Raw genomic sequence first — 26,427 nt, 5'->3', positions numbered from 1 at the left:
TAATTATTAAAATTATGTATCAAAACATAATCAGTGATATGGGATCAGTGCGCAAAGTGTTGTGTTTAAACAACCTGAGCAAATTCACTTGATTTCTCTCACAAACAGGAAAAAGGTAATGAGCAAAAACCAGGAAAAAAAATAGTATGAAATTAGCAAAAAGCTCCAATAAAACTACCAGAAAATGACAAAAATAAATTTAAATAAAATAAATCTGTAACTATTTTATTAAAAGATTTATTATTAATTAAGATATTAAAAAATAGAAGAAAAAAAGAAGAAAAAGCAGAAACCTTTTCAAACATTATCAAGAAATAATTGTAAAGGAAAATTTGCAAGATAACTATTATCATATCAAATACTGGAATTATTATAAATATATATTTACATGAAATTATAAGAAAATTACCAAAAGACATGAAAATTACCCAAAATTATAAAACAAAAAAAGAGAAAGAAATAAAGTAAACTTTGTTAAGAAGGTGAAAGGCTTTCAAAATGTTTTATTTTTAACCTGAGATGTTCTATTTGTCTCCAGACAGAGCTATGGTTCCTGGCTCATCCCCCCTCCTCTGTGGCAAAGTATCCAGAGACATCAAACAAGAACTGGACAAACTGAACACAGACGTCAGGGTCAAGAAGCTCCGCTGGTTCTCTGAGTGCTTTTCGGTTACTACATTTGAATACTAATTTGTCAGTAGCAGTGTTTGGTGGACAATAGGTAGTGTGCTAATGTGCTTAAACTGCTCAGAACTAATACTTCATTTTGTCTTAGTGCTCAACCCACCCACAAAAATGTTACAACTATAGAAACAGAATGCATGCACTGATGTCACTGACTGACGAGTTATTTCATATTGGTGAAGGTCTAAGGCACGACTAACAGAAAACATTTTCTGACATCGCAGGACTTAATTAACATTTTATTTGTTAACAGCACAATTGGTGATTAGAATTATCTGACATCAAACTGTGTATGTGTATGTGTGTGTGCATGTGTATGTATATTCATGCAAATATTTATCTGATTTTGTATTCTCTGCCAGCCTCCTGGAGGCAGTAGTAACCTGTGGGACTTGGTGTCAGTTATCAATGGACAAGATGACTCACTACTGCCACCCAGCTACAGCAAGGGAGTCATGCACATGAAACACTTGCTGAGATTTAAAACTGTAAGTCACTGTAAGCAAGCATCTACCCTCAAGTGCAATCCCAGCCAAGCAATACACAACAGGGGGCATGTTTTTTTTTATTCTATTCTATTCTATTCTATTCTATTCTATTCTATTCTATTCTAGTCTGAGGCCCAGGAGCTTACTATAGTCAAGATGTCTAAATTTGGAGGAGGCATCGGAGCACCCAGTAAAGAGGAGAGGCTCAAAGAAGCAGCAGATATCCATCTGAGACTGGGACAGATCCAGCGATACTGTGAATTAATGGTGGAGTTAGGACAGGTAGGGTGTATGTGTGTGTGTATGTGTGTGTGTATGTCCTTCCCCAGAAAGTATATGATATTAAACTAAACACAGTTCTTTGACCATGGCTTTGAGTTCCAGAGAAGAATCTAACAACAGTTCAGTTTGACTCCAATAATTTAACAATATATTAAATTATTATTATTTTAAAAATGTAAATTATTTATCAAACAGACCTAACAATTCAGCTACCAATGAATGAGCAGTAGTATGCATGTGATAACATAGATTGAAAAATAAGCCGAAGTGATACCTCTTCTCTGAATAGACAAGCTAAGCAAGTGTACTGCTGTTAGCCAGTGAAAATAGAGCGGAGTGGCAACTCTTCGCTTTGTTACACAATCTATGTCAGTGCGCTGCTGTAGTCTGGAAATCTTCTTTGCCTTTGCCAGACATATGTTCATATTCCACACAAAAACAGCATTTCATTCAAATTATGTCAAATTCCGCAATATTCCGTGTTAAAAATAGATTCGGTTTTATTTGGCTAATTCCGCGATTCCATTCTTAGATGGCAACACCCTAATCCTAACCCTATTTTTGTATAGCTATATCAAGTTAAATGCCTCAAATACAATAAATTTGGTTCCACAATAAAAACACTTCCACTGTACAGATACATTGTCATCTACTAGTTTGCCCATGAAATCACTGAAATCACAGCAGAATGAAATGATGGAGTTGCTGGAGTTCGTAGCCATGTTCATCCTGCGGTCTCCTGCCCAATGCATCTGCGCGCTGCACGTATCGTCCGCGCACGCATCAGTGTGTATGACGAAATCACGTTGGGGCAAGCCCTCCCAGGGCCCATAGAAATGAACTGTAGGGTCCAAAATGTGAAAAAAAAAATCTCAACATGTAAGTCTATGAGAGCGCCTGGGACAATTTTCAATCTGACCGAGATCGCCCCAAGGGGGCGGGGCTGCTGGTTGGAGAGTGACATTCAGGCTGCTGTTGTCACAGCGATATTCAGGCTGCTGATTGGACAATAATATTAAGACCTAGACCGGCAAAATAAACTCTTTTTTCTCTCTTTTTTTCGTTTGGCTTTTGGAGGGCGATGCACTATCGCCCACTATGGGCCAGCCGCCCCTGTTCAGATGACTTAGAAAGTGGAAGGCCATGATTGGGAAGAACAGTCATGCTGATCTGAACCTCTGCACTGTATGTTGTTATTGGGGTAGAAGTGGTTTTTCTGTGACAAACAACGGCTGGTTCAAATTCACCCACTATCCACTATATATTCCTCCGTGTAAGGTATCACCCATTTTGATGTAGTGCTTGAATTGTCTGTGTTCAGTTAGAAGATACCCAAAATGCACTGAACACACAGTGGTCTGATACAGACCACTGTGTGGTCTGTATCAGACCACTGATACAGAGAAGCCATTGTTTCTTACCAAGGAAGAAGTATTTTTGTTGTTGTTCCCCATGCTGTCACTGTATGACAAACACTATATAGTGAATACTGAATGACTGAACAAGTGAGCCATTTTGAACACAGCAAATATGTTTGAAGACAAACTTATAAGTATACAAAACAGTTCTTCGTCCAAAGGTATATAATCACCTCAGACCTGAGGCCATATGTTCTGGATGTTCCGAGACTGAGCTGTCAACTGGCCATATGGTGGAGAGTTGCAGCAGGTGGCAGGGGATTGCCAGACAGACCTGGTAAATCCTGAGCAGACAGTGAGGAATGATTTCAAAACTCACCTCTGAACAAGCTTCTGCTGTTTCCAGGCATAAGTAGCGGACACAGGGTCAGAGTGGATGCTGTTCAAAACTTAAGAGGAGCTATGGTTAGAAGTTGGTTGATGCCTATCCTGAAACCTGAAAAATTGCTGGTTTGGACTGCCCAATCCAATTTTAATATGCAACAAAGTATCAACTTTATATCAGTCTTACCCAACGCCTAACTGTAACTAGTACAAGACTGATACAAAGTTAAAAGTCAGCGATCTACATTGCCTCACTTGTGAAACTCAACGGATACAATATTGTTACTGAGTTAAATACTAACATTGGACAATTCAAAGTGTGGTGAAAGATCCTATTATAATATGGATACTGACATTGATGTAAATAGATAGTAATGAGAATCAGAATTGTCATCTCTCTTTCAGTGGGACAAAGCACTCTCAGTAGCCCCTGGAGTTTCCATGAAGTATTGGAAGAAACTCATGCAGAGGTACATTCTCATTTTTTCTCATCTTCAGCTTTTTCTGATAATGCCACAATATAAAATAAAAGTGGTGCCTTTAAACAGAGAGCTTACAGTATGACAAAAACAGCTTCACAACACAATTTATTGTTTATGTTCCAAGAAAGTCAACCTGCTAACTAAACCTACTAACCTAAGTGTGCTATATAAATAAAGTTCTTTCTGAAGTTCTCTTTGTCCCGATTCCCCAGGAGAGCTGACCAACTGATGGTTGAGGATAATGACGATGCCATACCCTACTGCATTGCCACAGGAGACATAAAAAAGCTAGTGAATTTCTTCACTGGCAGAGGACAACTGAAAGAGGCCCTGCTGGTAGCACAGGTACAGAGAAGGAGGCAAAAACTGATACACTGACAGAGTCATGAAATGCTCAGTTATTAGTGTTTTTTCTGCATTATTGCTTGAAGGAGGAAATGGAAGGATTGATACCATATAGATGGATGCATGGGTGATAAATGGATAGATGGGCATCTTTAAGAGGAAATACTGACGATGATGATGATGATGATGATGATGATGATGATGATGACTGTTGTTATGAAATACTAGTGATCGCATTGATGAGTACATGAGGTCAATGTTTTTTTTTTTTCTTGAAGATGATTAAGATGCTGTAGTTTCTTATTACCAGGGAGCCTGTGAAGGAAACATCCATGCACCTCAGAGCTCCACTGCCAATCACACAACCAATGATGTGGATAACAGACAACAATACCAGGGGTAAGCAACAAACACACAAACACAAACAACATTAATATTGACACATTAACTGTAACAACAAATCGACAACAGATATACAATTGTACAAGCGACTAATAAAGCCCCTTCTACCACTTGTCTTCTCCTACCATTGTGAAACAGGAGTTGCACATTTTGTTCAACCTAATGTGTGGGACCGTAAACCATGTCCTAAGCCCTGTTCGGACAGCATTTTACAGGGGTATAGATAGTTTTGTGGATCATTTGAATGAATTTACCTTCCCTCCTTCCATAATGTTGCCTACATACATTACAGCACCTCAAAACACATCTTCATGTGACCACACACAGTTTGCTGTGGTGCTTCTTTTCTTTGGTTTTACCTGGGCAAACCTGCATTGCAGAGCTTTGTAGCACTTAATCACTGTATCTCATTTGTGCATGAAAAAGCCCCACAAATTTTTGTCAATCTGTCAAACTGTCCACTGCAAGTCTAATTTTAGGTGTTTAGCAGCTACCTGATATTACAGATATACTGGGATAATTTTTTCTGATAACACACATGATAGAATAGTAATAATGTTAACTATAAAAGCTTTTACTGGCTTAGGTCAGGGAGGAAACTCCATCATATCAGAGGTTGACAATACTGTCTGATGTGCAGTTTTCAACAAGAGTTCAATATCGGCCCTGTATATCAGTGTAACTCTGAGTTGAAACAGATGCTGTGTTAACAGTCTCAGGCTGAATAGCTCTGTTTCTGTCCAGTCTCCTCCACAGGGTGTGTAAGGAACTGGCTGAGTGGTACTTCCAAGATGGCTGCTCTGTCCTTGCAGCATGCTGCCACCTAGCTGTAGACAACATCGAGGTACATACTTGTGCTTGTCTGTGTGTGTGTGTGTGTGTCTGTGTGTGTGAACATGAATGAACCGCCTTTCTGATTAATGAGAAAGACTCATGAGGAAGTGAACGCACAGTTGCTTTCAATTTAGCAAAGGCTATTCAAGAAGAATCCAAAGGAGCTTTACATAGCCATCCTCTGTCTGAAAACATCAGCTGATTTCAGTTTTGCTGGCCCCCACTAGGTGCGAAAGCCTAAGAACTGGTATGTCACTAACTGACTTACTGAAATTTTTAGAACACACACAGTGAAGCCCCTTAGTGGTGACAGTGCCAGCAGACGATACACAAGCTTTAAGGCATTTGTTAAAAAAAAAAAAATAGCCTTAATCTGTAAAAGTGGGTTTCAAACATTTAAGGACCCATAAGATACAGAGACAAAAATAGTAACTTCATATGTCCCACTTTTTGTTTTTTGTTTGTTTGTTTTGTTTGTTTTTCATATCAAAGTGTTCTGATTATGTCGATTTCAATTTAAAAGTAAACCTATTTATTTTTTATTTTATTACACTTTTTAATCAGAATACATTATTTTCTTAGAGGATTCAAAGGATTACAGTCTTCTATTGCTTGCTGAACTTGTATTTTCATACTGATTATAAAGTTTTGAGATAGCACTGAAATTAGCTCTAAATCCTGTGTGTGTGTGTGTGTGTGTGTGTGTGTGTGTGTGTGTGTGTATGTTGTGCTGTTAGTTAGCCATGTCTAGCCTGATCCGTGGTAATGAGTTGGAGCTGGCTGCATGTGTAGGCATTGCTCTAGGAGAGCCAGCCAATCAGAGCACAGCTTACTGCCTTGAGCTCTTGGCCAGGAAGTACATGAGGACACCTACCTGGTGAGTCCAAATCCAATCGGAAAACATTATGCCTATTTATGTTATGTTATGTTATTTTATTTTATGTTATTCACTGTTTTATTCTTACAGGGACAATACAGAGAATAAGCAAAAATAGCACAATAATAAAAACATTTTATTCATACTATAGTTGAGCGTCCTGGTGTTCCATACATGTGCATTTCCTCATCCGATGTGTGTGGGTTGCATCACTCAAATTTAAGGAAAGTCTTAACCAAAACCATAGTTATGTGTAAATCAGTTCTGCAGCCACATCTGTAGCTGAGTCCAATACAAAAGCATTAAAACGTGGAAGTCACTGCAGAAAAACATCAACAATAACCGCTGGCAATAGTTAACTAATGTAACATTCAGCCACAATGATCTGTTTCTTTGTTGTTTAAAGTAACATTATATATTACTGATTTGTGTTTGAGGTTATTTTTTCTATGTAATGTAATAACAGTCTAATCTAATCAAATCATCAGTCCAACCATGCAGCTGTAAAAGCTAATAGTGAAACAAAGCCTATCTGTTATTATGGACACATTGAAGCTAGATAATTGGACAAGTTAATGCTATCCTTGTATTACATTAGCGTGCAAACTAACAGCTGCTGCTGAAGGCTAGGTGTGAATATTAAGTAACTGTTCAGTTCAACATCACAACCTGTTTCGGTTTCTGTTGAGGCAGCAGACATGTGATATTAATTTTATCATTCAGAGGCCGGTTTGATATATAGCACTTGAAGTGTTTCCCATGGGAGGGAAGGGAAAACAACACCACAAATGTCAGTGATCCATTTTATCTACTGTTCTCTTTCAGTCTACTTAATGTGTTGAAATTGTCAGCTGCATATGTTTATATAATCCCACAATAATTCACTATCACTTTCTTTGATTATTTTATTACTATTACTACATATGTCTTCTCTTTATATTCCAGTTGTAGGCATATATTATTTTCTTTTCCTTACATGCAGATGTGTTTAATCAATGATCCTTCTCTTTTTACCAACAGGTATTGATACTTTCATCCCATCCTTTTCTCTCGTTCTATCCATGTTGTGTGTGCTTGTCTATTTGTTACAAATCCTGCCTCTTTATGTGAATGCACTCATAGCTGGACATGAAATCCTTGGTTAACAGAACAATCTGATAACCCCCTTAATGAAACCAGCGAGCTGGAATCACTTTGTCTGGGTAAGTCAGCTATTGATAGCAGATATGTTTACATTTGTCCTGTGTTTAAAACATCCAGGGAGCTGTCAGCTGACTTGCTTCACATGATTCCTGACAATGAGCTCCTATTGGCCAAGCTTTGTGCATTTTACCCTGGAAGTACTGCTGAAATCAACCAGCTGCATGGAAGGGTGAGTCAGCAGTTAACAAAGTTCATATGCTTCGTATGTTAGTATGCTACAACACACTAAAGTGTTCTAGCAACCAGCCTATTAAGTAGTGTTAGTTTTTTAAAGCCATTTATCGTTGCCCCATTGAGTGCGAGTATAGCTGGGTGGGACTCTGCAGCATATAGATATCAGGGTCAATACTGAAGCCAGCGGTGAAATGATGCTCTCTGTATCTGAGAATGATGCCAGATAATTTTTAAATAGGGCCTAGGGTCCAAAAGAACAGTTTGCCATTTAATACACCCACATTGTATAAAAGTTATACTATTTTAAGTATATTTTACATACAATACAAATGTATTATGGTTACATATGCTTTTCTTTCATTTAAAGTATAATTAAAATACATTTAAAATGTAATTTAATTACACTTGGAGTATATGTAAAATGTAATGCTCACAGCTTACAAATCCATTTACATTGAACTAGTGGTGTATTTCCACAGACTGATTGTGAATTGTCAATACATTTTAAGTGTAATTGAATACTTATAGTGAATAATAATATAATAGACCACTTAAACATTCATGTATTTGTATCATGTATCTGGCAGTGTAATTGCAGTATATAATGTGAAATACAAAAAGTCTAGTATATGTTCTTAAAAAATACTTTCAATACATCATTTTATATATAATGTATATACAAGTGATAGAAGATGTAAATAATATTTACACTACATTAGTAAAATATACTTTTTCAAAGAGAATATTTGAGTCTGTTGTTTTTACAGCATAATAAAATGAACTTAGCATAAGTATGCTTTAACTATGTAATTATGCTGATAATGTTTAAGGCACTTAGTGAAAATACTAGAAAAGTAGCTGACAGCAATCTTCTAAAAAGCTACTTTAAATATTACTCCATAGATTTCACAGTAGTGTATTTATTAAAATGTGAAGTCAAAACACTCTTTTGAGTATTTAATAAAAGCATAAAATGAATATACTTTCAATACATTTAAAATATAAATAGGCCTGCTTATAACATACATACTTAAAAGAGCAGCATTTCAATGCAAATATGCTTTCATACATCTGAGTAATTATTTATTTCACTGGGACTGTTCAATATCAACTGAGTTTTTTCAGAAAAGTGGAATGTTTGAGTTATTTGAAATGACCATGTTTTTTGGTGTTTGTCATTTTGTCTTCCAGTGTGGTCTGCCTCCGTTAGATGAATGTAAGTCCTTGGGAGAGGCAGCCATGTCTGAAGGAGATTTGTTTTCTGCTGTTAAATTCCACCTACTGAGCTCTGAACCAGAGAATGCCCTGCACATAGGCATAGATCATGTCAAAGGTACTGGAAACTCAGTCTGGTTGTGTGTGTGTGTGTGTGTGTGTGTGTGTGTGTGAGAGTGCTTACCCTTTCGCTGTTGTATAGCGTATTTTTGGGTGCAACTGTTGCTCTTCAGTGGCGTTTATATGATGGATTCCCCGACACAATCTGTATAATGTGTGTGTATAATGTATAATGTATTTCAGCTCGTCTTCAACAAAACCGACAGTCCATGGAAATCCATTTAGCAGCTGCACCGCTCAGTTCTTCTGTGTTGACAGATTTGTCCCTGGTGTAAATGTTTGTGATAGTCAGCTTCAGGCAACTATACAAACATTCAAACTATTCCTGCTAAAATAATCTTAATTTTGCTATTTTGATTGGTCAAATCATCCTGCTTTATATCCGTTGAAATATTTAAGTTCACATTACCATGTCATAATTGTATACAGCACTCTGATCAATCGGGAACTTTCTCTGTTATCCCACCTAACTAGACCAGCTGAGAGGAGCTGATTGGACGGTGGATCATGTCCAGCCAATCCTAGACCTGCTGAGTTACATCAGAACTGATCACCTCATCATGGCTAAGTTGACTGAGTAAAAGCAATGTTATTGTTATTATCAACATTGTTGTTGTTGTTGTTTGTATTATTAAGGCTGTTTCTGTGGTTAATGGTTGTCATATTAAGTGTGGTGTTAAACTAACAGTTCATCCAAAATACCAAAAAAGATAATGTCATACTTACCCTAACAACAATTTGGGTATCCAGATAGTTTGTGTGTGATTTGTCCAGGATTCCAGTTTTCCACAATCTTCCCTGTCTCCAAGCACCCTGATAATTGATTTATTTCTGTTGCACTTTCAAAACCAACAGTTGCGGGGCACTTGAACAAATAAAATAAAATAAATAAAAATAAAATGAAATAAATAATCAAACAAACAATTAATAAAAAGATAAACCAGCTGAAACACAGAAACAACATTTAAAAAATAATTAAAAATAAAAAAAAGCATTCATAAACACCATATAAAAAGGCAAAAAACAAAACAAAACAAAACAAAACAAAAAAACAGTGTCAGAATCTGACAGACTGGAGGAGACTCTAGAGCAGAGTCTCCTGCAGTCTGTCATGGTGAATCCTTTTAGCTACGCTCCGCTGATTCTGGCCTTTTAACTCTTAAGTTGATTGAACTCAGCAGATTTTCATGCCAACCAAAAACTCCACCCGTGAAATCCCCTGGTGGAGTTTTTGGTTGGCATGAAAATCTGCTGACTCTTGGCACGTGGTTCCCCAGCCTTGCTCTGGAGGTTGAACCTTGCAGGCATGTTGCACTTCTGGCCACACCCAATCAGTGAATTCATTCAATTCAGTGAATTATCTGTGAATTTCCTTCGGGATGAATAAAATATCTATCTATCTATCTCAGTGATGTTGCAGCAGGTCCTTTTAATAGCTGCCAAAGGCTAAGTACCCGCAGTTATATCACTGACTGGGTGTGGCCATAAGTGCAACGTGACAGAAATTCTTTTTTTTCCAGTTTTTAATTGTTAGCTTACAATTATCTTGGGTGATGTATAGAAAAGGAGCTATATAGGGAAATGTCCAGTCTCACCTGCTGACTGTCAACTCTAACAGTGCTAGCTGTGCTAGAATGGATAGCATCCACAGCAGGTATCACATCAGTGGCCTGATAGTGTGCAAAAAAATGGGGCTGGATGGGTTTTCTTTTGTGGAGCTCAAACTGTCAAAATTGACATGAGAAAAATCAATAGCAACATCTCTTTGCAAAAACAATGATATGGATACCCACCATAAACCACAGCCCTCGAGGAGGAGGAGTTTTGTTAGGAACTACACTATTTCCTGCTGGAGGACATAGGCAAACTTATTGTGGATATTTAACTGTTCCTTTAGGTACTGTCGCTGAAGGACATTTAAAATAATGGATTGCATTTGGCTGTGGGCCAGTGAATATGTGGGTGTTTCTGTTCATGTGTATTCAGAGCCCGCAGTGAGCTGCTGATCCTGTGTGGCTATATTGGAGCACTACTGGCCATCCGAAGACAGTACTCCAGCATTGTACCTGCACTCTATGAATACACCAGGTATACAAACACAACTTCTGTTTTTTGCCTCCCCGTTCATGTGTATTCATATGTACAACTCTCAAATCATAGTTCCAACTAAAATATTAAGTTACAAACACGACTCAAAGAATATCACATAAGAGAACAGTGATCTATTTTTTTCAGTGCAGACTGCAGAATTTTCAAAATGTAACTGAATGAGAAAGTCAGTGTTACAGACTGTGGCACTCTCTGCATGTAATGCACGTTATCGGCCAAGTCACCAGCCTCCAGGATTTTATCCATCGTTCATCCTGTTCTTCTTTTTTGGAATTGTACAGTGACCAAATATGTTATGGGTGTCACTTGGACAAGAGCACAAATTGGGAAAAAGATTTGAGATAAGGTTTTTAAATTGAGGGACAGAACAATATAAAATACACTTGATGCTTACTTAGGTTCTTGTTATTTTTTATTACATGAATCAGATTAAGATTGGATTTTTGATGTTCATATAGCCACTTTGTGTTTTTCTGTCTCTGTGACGGTGTTTCTCAGTCAGTTGTTGAAGCGCAGGGAGGTGTGTGTTCCTCTGAAGATTGAGCAGCTGTCCATGGAACTGGATGCCTGGCGGGCCTGCACACACATGAACAAGTATGTTACACACACACTCACGGACACATTCATGCACACACTGTCATGAGAGGCGCTTTGAACCATGCTTAGCTAACAAAATTACATCACCACAAATTTGTTACAGCATAATCACTTTTTTAGGTATGTTAATATGTCAGTAGGTATGCTAGTCAGCATGTTTTGGAAATGGAATGATCAATGGGTTTGAATTAAGATAGAATAATATATTTATTTATTATTTGTTAATCATATATTCAGATTATACAGATAGTTATTTTCCCTGATCCAATCAAGCACTCAGGTGCAATATGTTAAAAGACATATTGTCTACCCACTGAAGAAAAGATAGCTCCCATATTTAAATAACAGATAAGTGTTTCGGTATGAAATAAATGAGCAACACATAGCCTATACTACTCACTGTCTTCTCTGCGGTGCAGGGAATCAGTGCCCTTCAAAACCAGGTCTAAAAATGTTGAGAATTCCTGCACACACAGTATCACAACTACACTGATATTTTCAGCTAATTAGACCTTTTCCACCAACAAAGACCAACAAGGAACTGGCTAATTTTGAACTGTTCAGTCTGTTTGACCAAAAATAAATTGGTTCAGAACCCGAAAATGTGGTTCTTCTCCTCATACTTACCTGGCAGGGGAGATACCATGATCAAAAAGGTGGTTCACCCAGGGCGAGGCTCAGTCATTGCACTCCGGCTGTGCTGACCCCTGCCAATTCCCCAAATGTGGGAATCTCGACTGCATAATTTATGGTAGTGGGGGACTGCATCCGCGCGCTCCCCTTATTTTTTTTTTTTTTGAGAATTTCCCTGGTTGGGATCAATAAAGTATATCTGTCTATCTATCTATCTATGTATCTATCCTTCTTCTTACTAGGTACTGATCTACAACATATTTATTTATGTTGTGCGATGCCCACTGTTGATGGCATAACGGTTCCACTGGTGCAAACGCATGCTGGTTCACTAGTTAGCAACTTTGTTCCAAAAATCCTTAATGGAACTGATTTAAGAGCTAGACCTTTTGGTCAAATAGAGGTATACAATTAATGATTTTTCAAGAAATTTGATGATACAAAGGTCAAGTGCTTAAATACAGTCATTACACAAAATAGTCACAGGTATGTCTTGGGTGATGTCCACAGAGTCCCTATGGAATACAAAACCACACAAACCCCAAATACACTATATGGGCCAAAGTAATGGACCACCTTCACACTCCATCTCCAGGAGCTTTTCTGACATCCCATTCTAAATCCACTTACGTGATCATGGAATATATTTCAGTGAGCTCTTTAGAAAAACACATTGTTTCAGAAATGTTTATAAAAGCAGACTGCATGGCTAGGTGCTTGATTTTATACACCTGTGGCAATGGGACTGAAAGAAACACCTGAATTCATGATTAAGAGTGTGGCCCAATACTTTTGTCCATATAGCATATCACGACGGGAAAGAGCTATTGGCTTTTTCCATTTTGTGAGATTTGAAGTGGTTGTGGTTTTGCCCTTAACATACCAGTATACCAGTTATTACTGGAATGCAAAATGTTATTCAGCTTTTTTCTCTCTCATTCGGTTTGTTCATAATTTGTACTTAACTTGAACGCTTTGCTTTGAACACATTGTTGTTTTACAAAAATATTCTACTGTTATTGGTCTACCCTTGATTCTAACCTTACATCAGTGCAGATCTCATCCTGCCTTCAAGTGCAATATCAGAACCTTTACGATATTGTAACTCCTGCATATATTGGGTAATACTGGTAACCATAGTGACCTGAAAAAAAGAGAAGCAAGGTGGTGCTTGTAAATACAGTAAATACAGTCAAGCACTTAAAGGCACCATTAACCTTGACTTTTTGAGGATATCACAAAAAGAAAAAAGAAAAAAACAGGACTACAATGAGGTGGGTAATAATGGCATGCATGTAAAAAAATAAATTAATAAACAAATAAAAACATCAGGTGAATCCCTCTACATATCATTATTTGATCTCAGATTAATCAGCTTGTTAATAACAATAAAATATAAAATAATTAAAGAAAAGAAGATACAGAATGGCACTTGTCCTGTATCTTGCTTCTCTTAGTGACCCCTTGTGCTGAACATTGCACTTGAAGGAAGGATTAGCCCTAAGTGTAGTGTGAAATATAATGAAAATCAGTGCTGTCTCTGTGTTTGATATGTCAGGTGTATATATGATGTCCCCAACAGTTCTGCATCAGAGGGTCTCAGAGAAGAGTTCAGTGCACTAGAAAAGCGAATCCAGCCAACAGACTCTGGTAAAAATTATATTATATTCCATCTTTTAAACTTTGTCCATGAATGACTAGTTTGAAAAATATTCAATCGCTCCTATAATAGTGAATATATATGAAACGTGCTGTCAGTGAGAAATAACAGGGTTCATCCCCAAAAGGTCCTGAATTGTCCGTGACACCTTGTGGCCATGTCCCTACACAACACATGTGAAAAGAGTGAAAAGGTAGTTGAATAATTTAAAAAAAACTTTCTTTCTTTCCTTCTTCCCCTAGCAGCATTAGTCCTGTATGGTATGGACTATGTGACAGGCTCCAATCTACCCAGCCACTCAGATGTCCAACTCTCCTGTTTCACTGGGCATAGAATACAAGTATGTGTCTCTATGATTTACCAGCTTGTGTGTAAAAAGATGTCTTAGCACCTTTTTCAAGTTTTGTCATGTTTTTTATGTGCAGGGTCCAGTGTTTTTGCTGGAGGATGGTAAATCAGCCATCTCCCTCAATGATGCTCTAATGTGGGCAAAAGTCAACCCATTCTCCCCACTGGGAACGGGACTCCGCATCAACCCCTTCTAACACACACGAGGCCTCTCCACAGGGTGGACACACAAGAATGAGTCAAACAGAAGATGGAGAGGAGGAGCAAAAGCCAAAGAGTGAAGACATGGGAGAAAATGGGGAAATGGGCTGTGGTTCACATCACTGGCCAAGTATGTTTTATTTATCTGACAAAAGTGGCTACATTATCAAATAAACAACATCATGCAATTCAGTGAAAAGGAAGGATACACAAGCTTTTGGTAGAATGTCCAAGTGGTAATCTTAGCCAATAAGAACACAGACACCAATATCAATCATGAGCCCCCAGTGGACTGCTGGCCCCAGCGTTCCATGCCAACTGTTTAGTATGTACTATGATTACTGATATAGTATTATCTCAAAAGTGAGAACATGACAAGGAATCTTAAGGCTGCACTGTTATTTCAGAACCTATTAACAATCCCATGATTAATGTGTGCTTTGTGGAGATGTAATAATATAAACCAAAACCAACCTTTGCAAACCAGCCATGTTGCTGTTGTCAGCCATTTTTGATGCCAAAATTTACACAGACCTGAAGCTCCTCTCAGTCCTTCCTTACTCTTTAAAAGGACACACCCTTTTTGCAAAATGTGATATACTATTATTTCAGCTGTTCTGTAGGACAGTAGTGGTGCTCTCTTCCTCTCATTGTTACTGAGTGCTGGATACTGGCTGGATGCTCCACATGCTAACTGTTAGCCTCCTGCCATTCAGGTGGACCCCCGACCCCCCCCCCCCACCCCCCCCCACCCCCAGCAGCTAACATTCTGAAAAATAACTGCCTTAATCAATTAAAAAAAAAAAAAAAAAAAAAAAAGGCTGACAAATACATAAAACATATGTGATAGAGTAGCGTGCAGGAAAAGAAGAAGCTAGCCACAACATTACTTGCCAGCTATAACAGGCAAATTACAGTTAATTAATATCACATTTAATATCACATTTTTCACAATGGGTGCACTATCCCTATAAAGAAACACTGTCCCCGCTCCCAGCTCTGGAAATTCAAAATGGTGTAAATCCATGAACCAAGTGAGCACAACAACCAAGGCTGGTGGTGACACATTCAAGGTCAAAACGAGAACATTATAAGAAAGATAACAAAGTATGTCATGGTTGGTTTATCTTAGCTATTAGCCTCGCTATTCCTTGGTGGTTTTGCAAAACACATTTAAATACTGTACATCCACACTCTTGATACCGCCTAGTGGTCAGTTAAAACTACATAGTGCAGGTTTAAATAGATGTGAATAGAAGATTGGCAAAATCGACAGGAAACACAAAAATAACACTGCTTTGAATTAGCAGTGAGGAAGGATTTTAAGATGGGGGGCTGTGAGAGTGTGTGTGTGACTGTAGGGGAATGGTGTAACAATGTAAACTTAAAAGTAAGCCGTTCATGCCTATCGTGAAATTTCACTCTGGCTTTATAATGTCATTTGAAAATAGATCACAGTTGTGTATTCAGAAGGGACAATTCCTTGTCAATTCACCAAATTCAGCATGTAAATAGGGAGAGAATTGAAAGTCCTATAGACAGAGCACTCATTCTTGAATATGACAACCATGTCATGTCATAAAATTTTCAATATTTGAATTTTAAAGCAGGTCCAAAGTCAGTAATGGCTGCAGTGAAAGTGACTGCACCCCTGTTTGATGCAGGGCGAGGGAGCAGACCTGACATGCCAGTGTGTTGTGACAAGTCCTTTCACCTTTCTGTTTCAGGACATAGGGTCAAGTGTTGACACAAAGATACAAGGCAGAGTCGATCTTAAAAGTAAAAAAACATCAGCCATAGCCCACTAAGCTACCAGAAGGTTCAAATGCTTCTCAGTGTTTTTTTTTTTTTTTTTTTTTTTCTACAGCTCTGTTCTTATGTCATAGAGTTTTGGTGCTTCAGAGGTACTGCAGTACACAGTGTGAGAAACAGTACAATGTCAGAGTTTTGATAGAACCCCTTTAGTATTTTACATCATATCTGCTGTTGTCAGTTTACATTAAATTCACGCTCTTGAATGTAAATTCTTGTAAAAACATCTTTACAGATATTAAATTTGCCTTACATTTGACCGTGATGATGACTCCATACTGATGCACTCCATTTTGTATGACTAAGACAGTTTGCTTTCTTAGGATGTGAGAGCCAGGGAAGCTGTATGTCATTAAAATGTTAAAGAGGATAATTTTTTTTCTCCATTTTTCTCATCTCCTGGAGGGTACCATGTGTTTGCTTGTGTGTGTCTTTGTGTCTGTGTCTTTATGACTGTCTGAAGTAAATGTAAAAGAAGTTGGAAGACTTGTACAACAAGGATTTTCAAACTTTTTCATGCTCTGGACCCCCTAGTTGACTTGAAATTCCTTCATCCTGAAGACCCTGATATGAAAGGATATTTTGGTTGGAGTCAATTATGAAATTGTTTATGTTTGCATTGTTTCATTGTTATTGTACATAATGTCAGAAATAATCACTCATACATAGTGAATCAAGCCAATGAATAAATTCACTTGATTTCTCTAAAAAACATGATTAGAAATTAGCACAAAAAAATGCCAAGCCCCCACAAAAGCAAAAAAAAAAAAAAAAAAAAGCCTCAGATTAGTAATGCTGGATCAACATCATAGTTCTTGTGTTTAAATATGAGATAATAATAATAACATAAAAAATATTATTACTGTTAGATTTCTTGTGTACAAAATGTTTGTGAAAGGCATCCTTTCACAAACACTTAAAGTACAGTGAAATTAAACGATTGCTCATTTTGCTGCGGACCCCCTGGAAGACCCCTGGAGGACCCCTGAGGATCCCTTACACCACTTTGAAATCCCCTGCTGAGCAGAGCTTGGGAGAGTCAAGCCAAGGCCTTCCATAGCACAGCACTGGCATACTGCAGGAGACATTTGAATACCTGATGATAAACACCAACTAAACTGAACCATACAACCACCACTGAGGAATTTCAAACAAATTCAAACAAGCATGTTATCTGGAGCTTAGATGGCCTGCTGGGCCCACCAGTGGTATAGGAGGAGGGTTGTGAGGTCACCACATTTCCAGTTTTCGTCATCTATGGGCAGCATGAAAGTTGCCACCAAATTTCATGGTGATCCACAAAATAGATTTTGAGAAATGCCATTCTCGATGTAACTGCTGACAATCCGATCGACTGATTGGTTACGTCCAGGTCCCAACAACACTGCAAGAGTAGTTTCACTATTGGTGCAAAGAAATCAAACCCAGTATTGGCACAGTATACAGATGCTACTTTATTTCATTTTGCCTGAATCTATGGCATGGCAACATGTGCATTTGTATGTCATGCCAATAAAGCTCACTGAATTTAAAAACTGAAATAGAGACAGAGAAAGAAAAGAAGAGAAAAGAACAAAATGCACACTCACAGGAGAGATCTTGGGAGCTGTCACATTAATAGATTTTGTTGTGTCTATAAATTTCATATATTTTCTTCACTAGTTACTCTATTAGTTATGCTAGTCTCCTATTTGTTACTGCCACACTTAATTTGATTTAATAAATTCTAAGTTTTGCATTTCATTTGGTGTCATTGATGCAAGCCTGTGGTTTGTATAAAAAATTACTTGGGAAACTGGTCAAGGGCTTTTTTCCTTCTCCAAAAATCATTATTACTGTATATCCAGGGATTGCCTGGAAATGAAAAATGGCCCTGGAGCTAATAAAGTTATTAAAAGCCATGCCCCTATCTCTTCACCTGTTTCCAAATTACACATGAGAAGTGCTACTTATTGCCATCTAGTGGTCAAAAGATGTGACAGCAACACTTAAGACAGAGAACACTACAGACAGAGAACACTTAAATGGGTTACTACAATCCCTTCGCCTAAAGTCTTGAGTGAAATACAAGTCTACATTTCCTCAAAAGGAGAGCAACACATTGCTCTTAGAGGGATCCTGGCTAAAAAGGAGCAGATACTGGCATCAGAATCAAGGTAGAGGTAGGTGACATTACACTGTCTTCTCTTGCACAAATAAAAGGGCCTGTGACAGAAACAATAAAAGTGATTGTTGTGAGCTGAATCTTTTTTCGTGAAGCTTTGGGTGAAATATAGGGAAATATGTATAAAGTTTTGAGCACTCACCACAAGGGTGAACATGTTGCTTGGTAAAGTTGGCTTTAAGGCCATACCCACATCTAGTCCACACAAGTCCACACAAACTCCACATTTTTTGAAAATATCTTGTTGTCTTGGTGACATGAGTATGTGCAAAGAGGCTGAGGAGTGACCACAGCAGTTTGTTGATCCCAGAGCTAGCTAAATATGCGAGTACAAATATGGTCAACGCATATTAACAACAAAACTGTACAGAAAACAAAGTTGAAGGATAAAAATGAGGCTGAGTAGTTTATATGGACAGAAGAGGAGCTCCAAATGAATAAAAATGAATACAAGTTGTTCAGAATAACTGCATGCACAAAGAAGAAAAGTCACACTGCTGACATCAGTGTTATCAAATTGCTTTGTTTTCACCATTAACACACCAAAAGGAAAACAGCATTTTCAAAAATTTCCAAAAGATACATATCCAGTAGCCACAAAAGCTGTTTTCATGTGGAGAGAAGCTTAAAGGGCCTTTCACACAGCGAGTGGTTTGGGCGGCGCTCTGCGGTGGGTATGGCGCAGACGGGCGCAGAGTAGGGCGCAGGCATGCGCATTGTGCACGTATGTGGCGCTGGTTGCTATGCGACCGAAACAGACGCTATTGAGTAGTTTCCCATTCTGGCGCACTTTTTCTCTGGCGGACAATACAGCAGCTTCGGATGCATCATGTACCTGTCATTAAGTCAAAGGACAGCCCTAGCAGTAGTTCTTCTGACTCCCTTCCTTTCCTTCATATCTGTCCCTGAGGTTTTTCCACTTTTTCTTCAACTCTTCCACTGTAAATAGGCAAATACATTTCATTTATGAATTAGCTGAACTAATGCTTAATAAATTGTTACATGAATGAAGGCTGTATTTTCTCATGTCATCTGATTTCACCTGTTACCTGTTGTGTGTGTGACTTCACATGAGATTTTATAATAAATGTATGACTATACTGCATTGTCTTTGCGAGAGTAGTCCATATCCCATGATGTCAATCATATAGATTTCTAAATACGTACACCTCCTGTCCATTTAGAAAATCCTTTGTTTCAGTTTACAACAGTATTGGTGTTTAATTGCAGAAAAAAATTCACATATTGTGGAAAGGAAAAACATCATATATCTCTGCCAGTTTTTAAACACATCCGGTATTCCCAAATTGTGGGAGATCCCGGTAGGACTGTAGTCTGGTGTCCCACAGCTCTGCACACAGAGAACAGCCACAGTGATGCTTTCCTCCATCACCTATTTTTTCCCAATTCCAATATTCTCTCCTATTGGGCACGCCGAGTTGACGTCACAGGGCGCTGCATCCAAGTTGAAAATTTTCAACTTGGGCGCAGCACCCTGTGCAGGGGCGGCCCCTCTCGGCGCAGACTGGTGCGCCCTCGCACCCCGCGATCATATACACAATGAATGGCTGCGGTGGCTGAGGTCTGCGCCGAGCACATGCTATGTGAAAGCCCCTTAAAACAGAGAGAAGTAGTTGCATTAAAAAAGTCTCCATCTGAAATTGGGATCATAAAAATGGAAACAAGTTGACAACAAGTAGGCCTATCTTTGAAACAATCTGAGGTGTTTGTAAAAGAGAGAATACAAAATGGTACTTTTCTGGTGAATAGTATGATACCAAAGTCAAAGAATAAAATAAAAACACTGATTCTTGGGAATTTGGATAAAACAGGTTTTAATTTTGAAAAAAAAAAAAAAAAAGTGAGTTAAATTACAAAATCTGAAGGTATATCATTATAGGCCAAGGTCTTGGCTGTTCAGCAATGTACCGGTGCAACCTCCTCATTTTGCATTTTTTTCATAAAATAGGCATTTTTCCAGTTATTAGGCTACTTTGTTTTTGTCAACACTGTCACTGTAATGTTTTTTTTTTAATTTGAAAAACATATTTTTGTATTAAAAGAGACTATTACTTTAATAACTCAACAGCACCAAAGAAACATATTGTAAGCATATTCATTTAAAACCAATATAACTGCCTCTGACGGTGGTGACACTAATCTGACGGTGGTGACAGTGGCCTCATTAAAACATACATTTCCAAAATTTATACCACTCAAGTCAATGGCTTCTTGCTTAACAACTTGATTTAACTATTTGGTACCAAAAATAACAATCCTGAGCACTGTTATAAGCATTTTTCAGACTTCAGTCATCACCGTCACACAGAAAACCTGACGGTGGTGACGTCTGACGGTGGTGACAAAAACCTGCTCTTTCACATAAGCATGAGTTGTTCACATTAGCCAGCTTGTTTTCCCCCTGTTGCTACCTGCATCAGACCTCTTCTTAAAAAGTATACATTTATTCCATAATCTAATCTAATATTTTTTATACTGAAGTGACGGTGTTGACAATTTATGACAAAATATGAAGAGATTTAAGAGAAAATAGCAAACCATGTTGATTATTGACTGCGTAATGCCTGAGCAGGTATGTGTAATCTCGCGTTACTGCCACCAGTCCAAATAAGGTCAATCCGGAAGCTGTGACAACTTGCAGCGCGGGAGATTTCTTCCTGGTTGAGTGTTGACACGTTTTCTGCTGCTGACAGAGCTGTCTTGTATCCCACAGCTTCGAAAAAGTCCGTGATTCAGCCTTACTCTGGACGATGGAACAAGAAAACAACAACCAGACGCCAGTTCTTCAGAACGGGTAACTTGTTTGAACTTTTATGTCGCTCTTTTTTTCTCTCTTCTGAGCGGCGTGTGTTGCTGCACAAACCCTACGGCAACGCTCTGTAAAAACTGCCTCAATGATGCTGTTCTGAAAAACTTGTAGGTTGTTTAATACAGACTAAAAGAGCCTCGGCACGTGCGCTTTCCCTGTATACAGAAACTGAACCAAACTGCGTGAGAAAGTCCGGCGTTTTACAGTTAAATTGTTAATCGACAAAATGAATGTGCCATAAAATACAGCTCCAGAGGTGCCCGAAGTTACAAGAACCACTCAGTGAATCGGCACATTCATCAAGAAATACTCGTTTGAGAAGAATGACAACTATCATTACAGCGACCGAGGTTACCAGCCACCACGGTGCTGTGATAGCAGGACTAACGCACCACCTGAACAACGTTCACTCAGACAAAACATACGACGACGTATTAAGACACTCTGAGAAAAAAACTCGGATATTCTTCGAGATTACGGAGGTAAATTTACGAAAAAAGTCACAAATTTATCGGAAAAAGTCGAAATTTCCGGGATTATACAGTGACAAATTTATGAGAAGAAAAAACTCGGGAATGTTTTTTTTTCCCCCTCCCTTTTTGGTCAAGGAATCATGACGCTTCACTTTGCTGAATCCTAACATTGGTTCTTGGTTCCTTTGCTAAAAAAAAAAAAAAAAAAAAAGTAAAGATATATTTTCCGAGTTTTTTCCTCATACATTTGTGACTATAATCTCAGAATTTTTCCCTCATAAATTTACCACTCTAATCTCGGAGAATATCCGACTTTTTATTGTAGATTTTCGAGTGTTTTCTTTTTTTTTTTTTTTTTTTTCCTCGGAATGTTAGCTCCCGGTGCGTGATGAATGCCCACTGAGACATGTGTGACTGACAGCTAATGAGAGGCTTGGTGGGTGGGTGGGTCAAGAACAAGGCTTAGAACAAGGCTCAGGAGATCAGGACAACTCTTGTACCCCATCATAACCTGAATTATATGAACGCTTTGCTCCATTGTTTATGTTTTTGTGAACATCTGACATCCAAACATTTGATTCATGGCAGGCATACAAAAAGTGTTGTTTTAGTTCTATGGGTTCTTTGTCTTGTCTTGAACCAGAGGGCTTTTATCTTCCTCATCCTTAACATTAGTAAACAACGTGGCGTGCCCCCTCGTTTGAAACTGGAGTCTGCTTGTGTGTTTTGGTTTAACACTGATGGTGTGGCGCCTCCCCGTGGCAAAATCTATAAATTGAAGTTGAACACAGTTGATCTTCGGTGTGGGGGGTGGTCAAACAAGTAATCAAGGCAAGATGCTCATTCTCTATAAATAGAAATTACATTACTAATTTCTCTCTTAAAAGTAATTGTAATCACAATAAATAAGATATATATATATATAAACAAATAATTAATAAAAATAAATTAATAATCAATAATAAATCAGATATATGAAGACTAGGCCAACACATCGGTAGACATGTTCTCCCCAGTGAGAATCCCTATATTCTAAAACCAATATGATCAGCAGGGGCCAATATATTTTCCTGGTTTCTGAATAGTCTCCCTGACAATCTAAATTGATCTAACCTGCTTCACTGGTCCAGGTCTTTTCAAACTTTTCATGTTCTGGACCCTCAGATTGGCTCTCATCCGGCCCTGAACCCCCACTTGAAGTGATTTTGCCCAAGTCTCTGATATAAAAAATTACATATAAGTACATATACATACATACATATAAGTACATATTTTTCTATTGCAGCAAAAAATTATTAGAACATAGGCTAATTAAAAAAAATGAAGAAAAAAGACAATTAGCATAACAAATACAAGAAATTTTGTAAAAAAAAAAAAAAAACATAAAATTAGGAAAACACTGTTGAAAAATGACAAAACCATATTTATAATTATTAAAATTATATATTCAAATGTCCTATCACTGATGTTGGGTCAGATATCTTGTGTTTTAAATGGTTGTAAAAGGCATCTGAATGCAGGTCTCACAAGCTGCGTTCGGATGGAAGACCCTAAAGGACCCCTGGGGGTCTCCTGACCCCACTTTGAAAATCACTGCTCTCATCTCATGCTTAAATAGCACAAGTAATGAGAATGTTATTAGAACAGTAACTGTAATGTGATTACAGAGAAATTCTAATGTAATCTCTTTCAGTGCCTATTTACTGGGAAATGTAATGTAGTTACAGTAATCTGAGTACTCCAACACTACTTAACTGTAATGTAAATATAATAGAAATATCTAATCAATGTGTGTATGATCAAACTTTTATCATATATTTGGACTACACTGTAGTATACTTGTATACTTATTTTTGTCTTTTGAAATTATTTGTAGTAAAGTATACATTAGCCTATTCCTAGTATCTTAAATTTTACCATTTTAATTCTGGTTAATTCTCCACCATATGTGTTTTTATTCCAATTATTTCTCACCTTGCTTCTCTCTCTCTCACTCTCTCACTCTCTCTCTCTCTCACTCACTCACTCACACACACACACACACACACACACACACACTTCTTGGCTCTCTGCACACATACTCTGTCTTGCTGTCTCTCCCTGTGTGTCTGCTCTGACTCTTCTCAGCGGTGTGTTTTTTAAACTCAGCCAAAAAACTTGTGTCTCGGATCACCCTGGGTTTCATTTTCACCCATGATTCAGGCCAATCACATATGGAGGTGCCTTGTTGTAACTGACATATTGAAACAACCAAAACCACCCTTCATTTGTCCAACAGTTTGTAGTATTCAGGCATTAGGTACCTAATATTGATGCCCAACCCTAGTAAAGACATGTTTAAGACCACGTATGTCTGTGTCTTGGCAAACCAAAGTGCTGGTTACATGATGACGGTGACCATGAAGGGGGTGGGGGTGATTATGAAATTGTGGTGGTAGGCATTTCAATTTATCTTCCAGGGACCAAAATAAAATCATCTCCTGTTATTTTTTTTCTCTGTGTCGGTGTTCCTCTTCATGTTGCCTGGTTTCATCTTCTGTATATTCAGGTTAAAACAAATAACCCTGAATTCGCTCAGAAACATCAGATTAGTAAATGTTGTCCTTATCAGTCTTTGGTCTAAAAGTTAGCACTGTAGCTTTTAGGCAAAATATTGGGTGGACTGTCATTTCATTTAGCCCTCTGTCTGTCTCTCTTTTCCTTGTTTTTTCTGTAGCAGTGTAATTACAAAGAGGGAGGACTACCTGGAATGGCCGGAGTATTTTATGGCTGTGGCCTTCCTGTCAGCTCAGAGAAGCAAGGACCCAAGCTCGCAGGTATCCATGAAGTTAAACACACACACGCTGCACACAGCAACTGTTTTTCTGTGAGTCATGGATCTTTGGATAGTCATGGAATTGTGTCTGTTTGCAGGGTATCCGCGGGGTCTTGAAAAGTATTAAAAGGTGATAAATCAATTTCGGGAAAATCAAGACCCTTGTTGTTTTTTCACCTCGCTGACAGATGACGCACGACAGTGAACGCTCTTATCGTTTGGTCTCTTTGGTGTAGAGAGACGAGGAAAACAAACACGCATAAATGTGGCAATTAATCACCATCAGAAAAGTTACTGACTTCATTTAAATTTACCGTGCAATTAACTGACTTATCGTATGTCGCGACAGGCCTATCGGTCACCCACACACTAATGTTATCAGAGCGGAGAAGCAAACTCTGCTGTGTACACTGTGTGTTTATGAGTGCTGCTGCTACGATAATGATGTGTCATCGTTGCTGTGTTGCCCTGTGGCATTGCTGCCACCAGACCTGAATGTTTCCAGCACACAGCTGCCAGATGGCAAAAACTGTGTACACACAAAGACTGAAATATGCGTACATGCTTTCTTTTCCATGTTTTTTCATCAGATTATTATAAAGCCGTGCTGTCAAAACTCGGAAACTGTGGAACAGGCTTGCGTTATCATTTGTATTTGCCGTAAATATCAGTTCTCTGCCTGCTCCACCAGTCTGTACACCTGTTGGTTAAACAAGCAGGATAAAAAAAAAAAAAAAAGTGCTGCATCGCCAATTGTGTTGAGTTCTCCAGCAGTCACAACAACTGTCATTATATGTGGCCAGTATACATGGCTGTGCAGGTCATTATACTGTCCATATAATTAATTCATCACATGGACCTAAGCCTTTGCATGATATCTCAGAAATGTATCAATGATTACTTTGTAGCATTCATTTCTACACCAGTGTTACAAGGTGTCAAAACTAATATAAAGAATATTAACAGCAAAATAAAATGTTGACTCTGACCTTATTATAAATTATATTATAAATTATATATTATATATTATAAATTAAAAGAATGATAAACATGAAACACACAAGTAATTATTCAGTGTTGTGTTAATAAATTTGCAACAATTAAATGAGTGAAGACAGTGGGCTCAGAAATGTTTCACCCTGACCAAACAGTGTAGTGGTAACTGGCTGCTATGGGCAACAGCATCACGTCAGGTTGGACTGCTGATGCATGGCACTAGTAATACAGAATAATAATAAACTTTATTAAGACCTTTTGCGATTAAAATTTTGATAAGCAAAAAAAAAAATGGCCTGCCACATTTATCAAGGTTGTGGAATCTCAATACTTAAGTCATGGAAAAATCAGGGAATTTTCTCCCAAATTTGGGTTTTCAACTGATTATAAGATCCCAAACCCTCCTCCTATTTGAGTGGGCACCTCCTGGCATTTTCTACCTATTAACAATGGAGGATGGTGGGGTGCCCTGGTGGCTCAGCTTGGAGAGTGTGTGCCATATATCAAGGCTAACTTCTTACTGCTGTGTCCTGCGTGTGATTTCCAGACCAAGACCTTTGCTGCATGTCATCCCCTCACTCTCCCCTGCCTTTCCTCTATTGCTATGGAATAACGAAGAAATGCCAACACTGTTGCTCTCTCTGGCTGCCACCACCTAAGCTAAAATACACAATAAATTGCTTTAGATTCCAATACTGGCTATGACACACTCGCTCACCCACCTCACCATCCTCCCAGATTACTATGTCCCCACTCACTTCTGTGTTGCACTGTAAGAGCTGTGTGCACCTCAAACAGACAATATCAGAGGTGGAGAAGGAGTTCACACTGCATCAGATTAAGGAGACCGAATAGGTTATGAACACTGTTGTGTCATTCATCCCTGCACCAGTTGCTGCAACACCAGAGCTTGATTCCACACCTCTGTGCCTTATCGCTGC

General features: G+C 38.3%; 2 protein-coding genes and 1 non-coding gene across 11 annotated transcripts in view; all 3 read left to right on the top strand.

Annotated features, from left to right (window-relative positions):
• wdr17 (WD repeat domain 17) overlaps positions 1-15,101 on the top strand; it is a 42,935-nt gene extending 27,834 nt beyond the window's left edge. For 3 of the 9 annotated variants that reach the window (XM_030054506.1, XM_030054521.1, XM_030054516.1), the window contains exons 17-32: positions 539-669; positions 1,047-1,172; positions 1,299-1,454; positions 3,602-3,666; positions 3,891-4,023; positions 4,334-4,422; positions 5,170-5,269; positions 5,997-6,136; positions 7,397-7,508; positions 8,705-8,846; positions 9,323-9,425; positions 10,835-10,936; positions 11,456-11,551; positions 13,743-13,837; positions 14,090-14,187; positions 14,273-15,101. In XM_030054506.1, the coding sequence (XP_029910366.1) occupies positions 539-669; positions 1,047-1,172; positions 1,299-1,454; positions 3,602-3,666; positions 3,891-4,023; positions 4,334-4,422; positions 5,170-5,269; positions 5,997-6,136; positions 7,397-7,508; positions 8,705-8,846; positions 9,323-9,425; positions 10,835-10,936; positions 11,456-11,551; positions 13,743-13,837; positions 14,090-14,187; positions 14,273-14,392 (1,808 nt within the window). In that variant the 3' untranslated portion in view covers positions 14,393-15,101. Of the gene's footprint in view, positions 1-538; positions 670-1,046; positions 1,173-1,298; positions 1,455-3,601; positions 3,667-3,890; positions 4,024-4,333; positions 4,423-5,169; positions 5,270-5,996; positions 6,137-7,396; positions 7,509-8,704; positions 8,847-9,322; positions 9,426-10,834; positions 10,937-11,455; positions 11,552-13,742; positions 13,838-14,089; positions 14,188-14,272 lie in introns of those variants that run through there. The other 6 variants (XM_030054562.1, XM_030054553.1, XM_030054546.1 and 3 more) reach the window with 6 other exon arrangements.
• On the top strand, positions 12,174-12,337 carry LOC115369064 (U1 spliceosomal RNA). Its single transcript, XR_003929105.1, has one exon. It is a non-coding gene; the product is annotated as a U1 spliceosomal RNA (small nuclear RNA).
• Positions 15,102-21,017: 5,916 nt separating the features above from the next.
• Positions 21,018-26,427, top strand: part of dctd (dCMP deaminase) — a 30,495-nt gene continuing 25,085 nt past the window's right edge. Inside the window, exons 1-2 of the mRNA XM_030059299.1 lie at positions 21,018-21,187; positions 24,392-24,491. Of these exons, the coding sequence (XP_029915159.1) occupies positions 21,144-21,187; positions 24,392-24,491 (144 nt within the window). The 5' untranslated portion in view covers positions 21,018-21,143. The remainder of the gene's footprint in view (positions 21,188-24,391; positions 24,492-26,427) is intronic.

The sequence above is a fragment of the Myripristis murdjan genome, chromosome 1, assembly GCF_902150065.1.
Source record: "Myripristis murdjan chromosome 1, fMyrMur1.1, whole genome shotgun sequence".
Taxonomy (NCBI): Eukaryota; Metazoa; Chordata; class Actinopteri; order Holocentriformes; family Holocentridae; genus Myripristis; species Myripristis murdjan.
The sequence above is the reverse complement of the archived record's forward strand: the minus strand, read 5'-3'. Positions and strand labels throughout refer to the sequence as shown.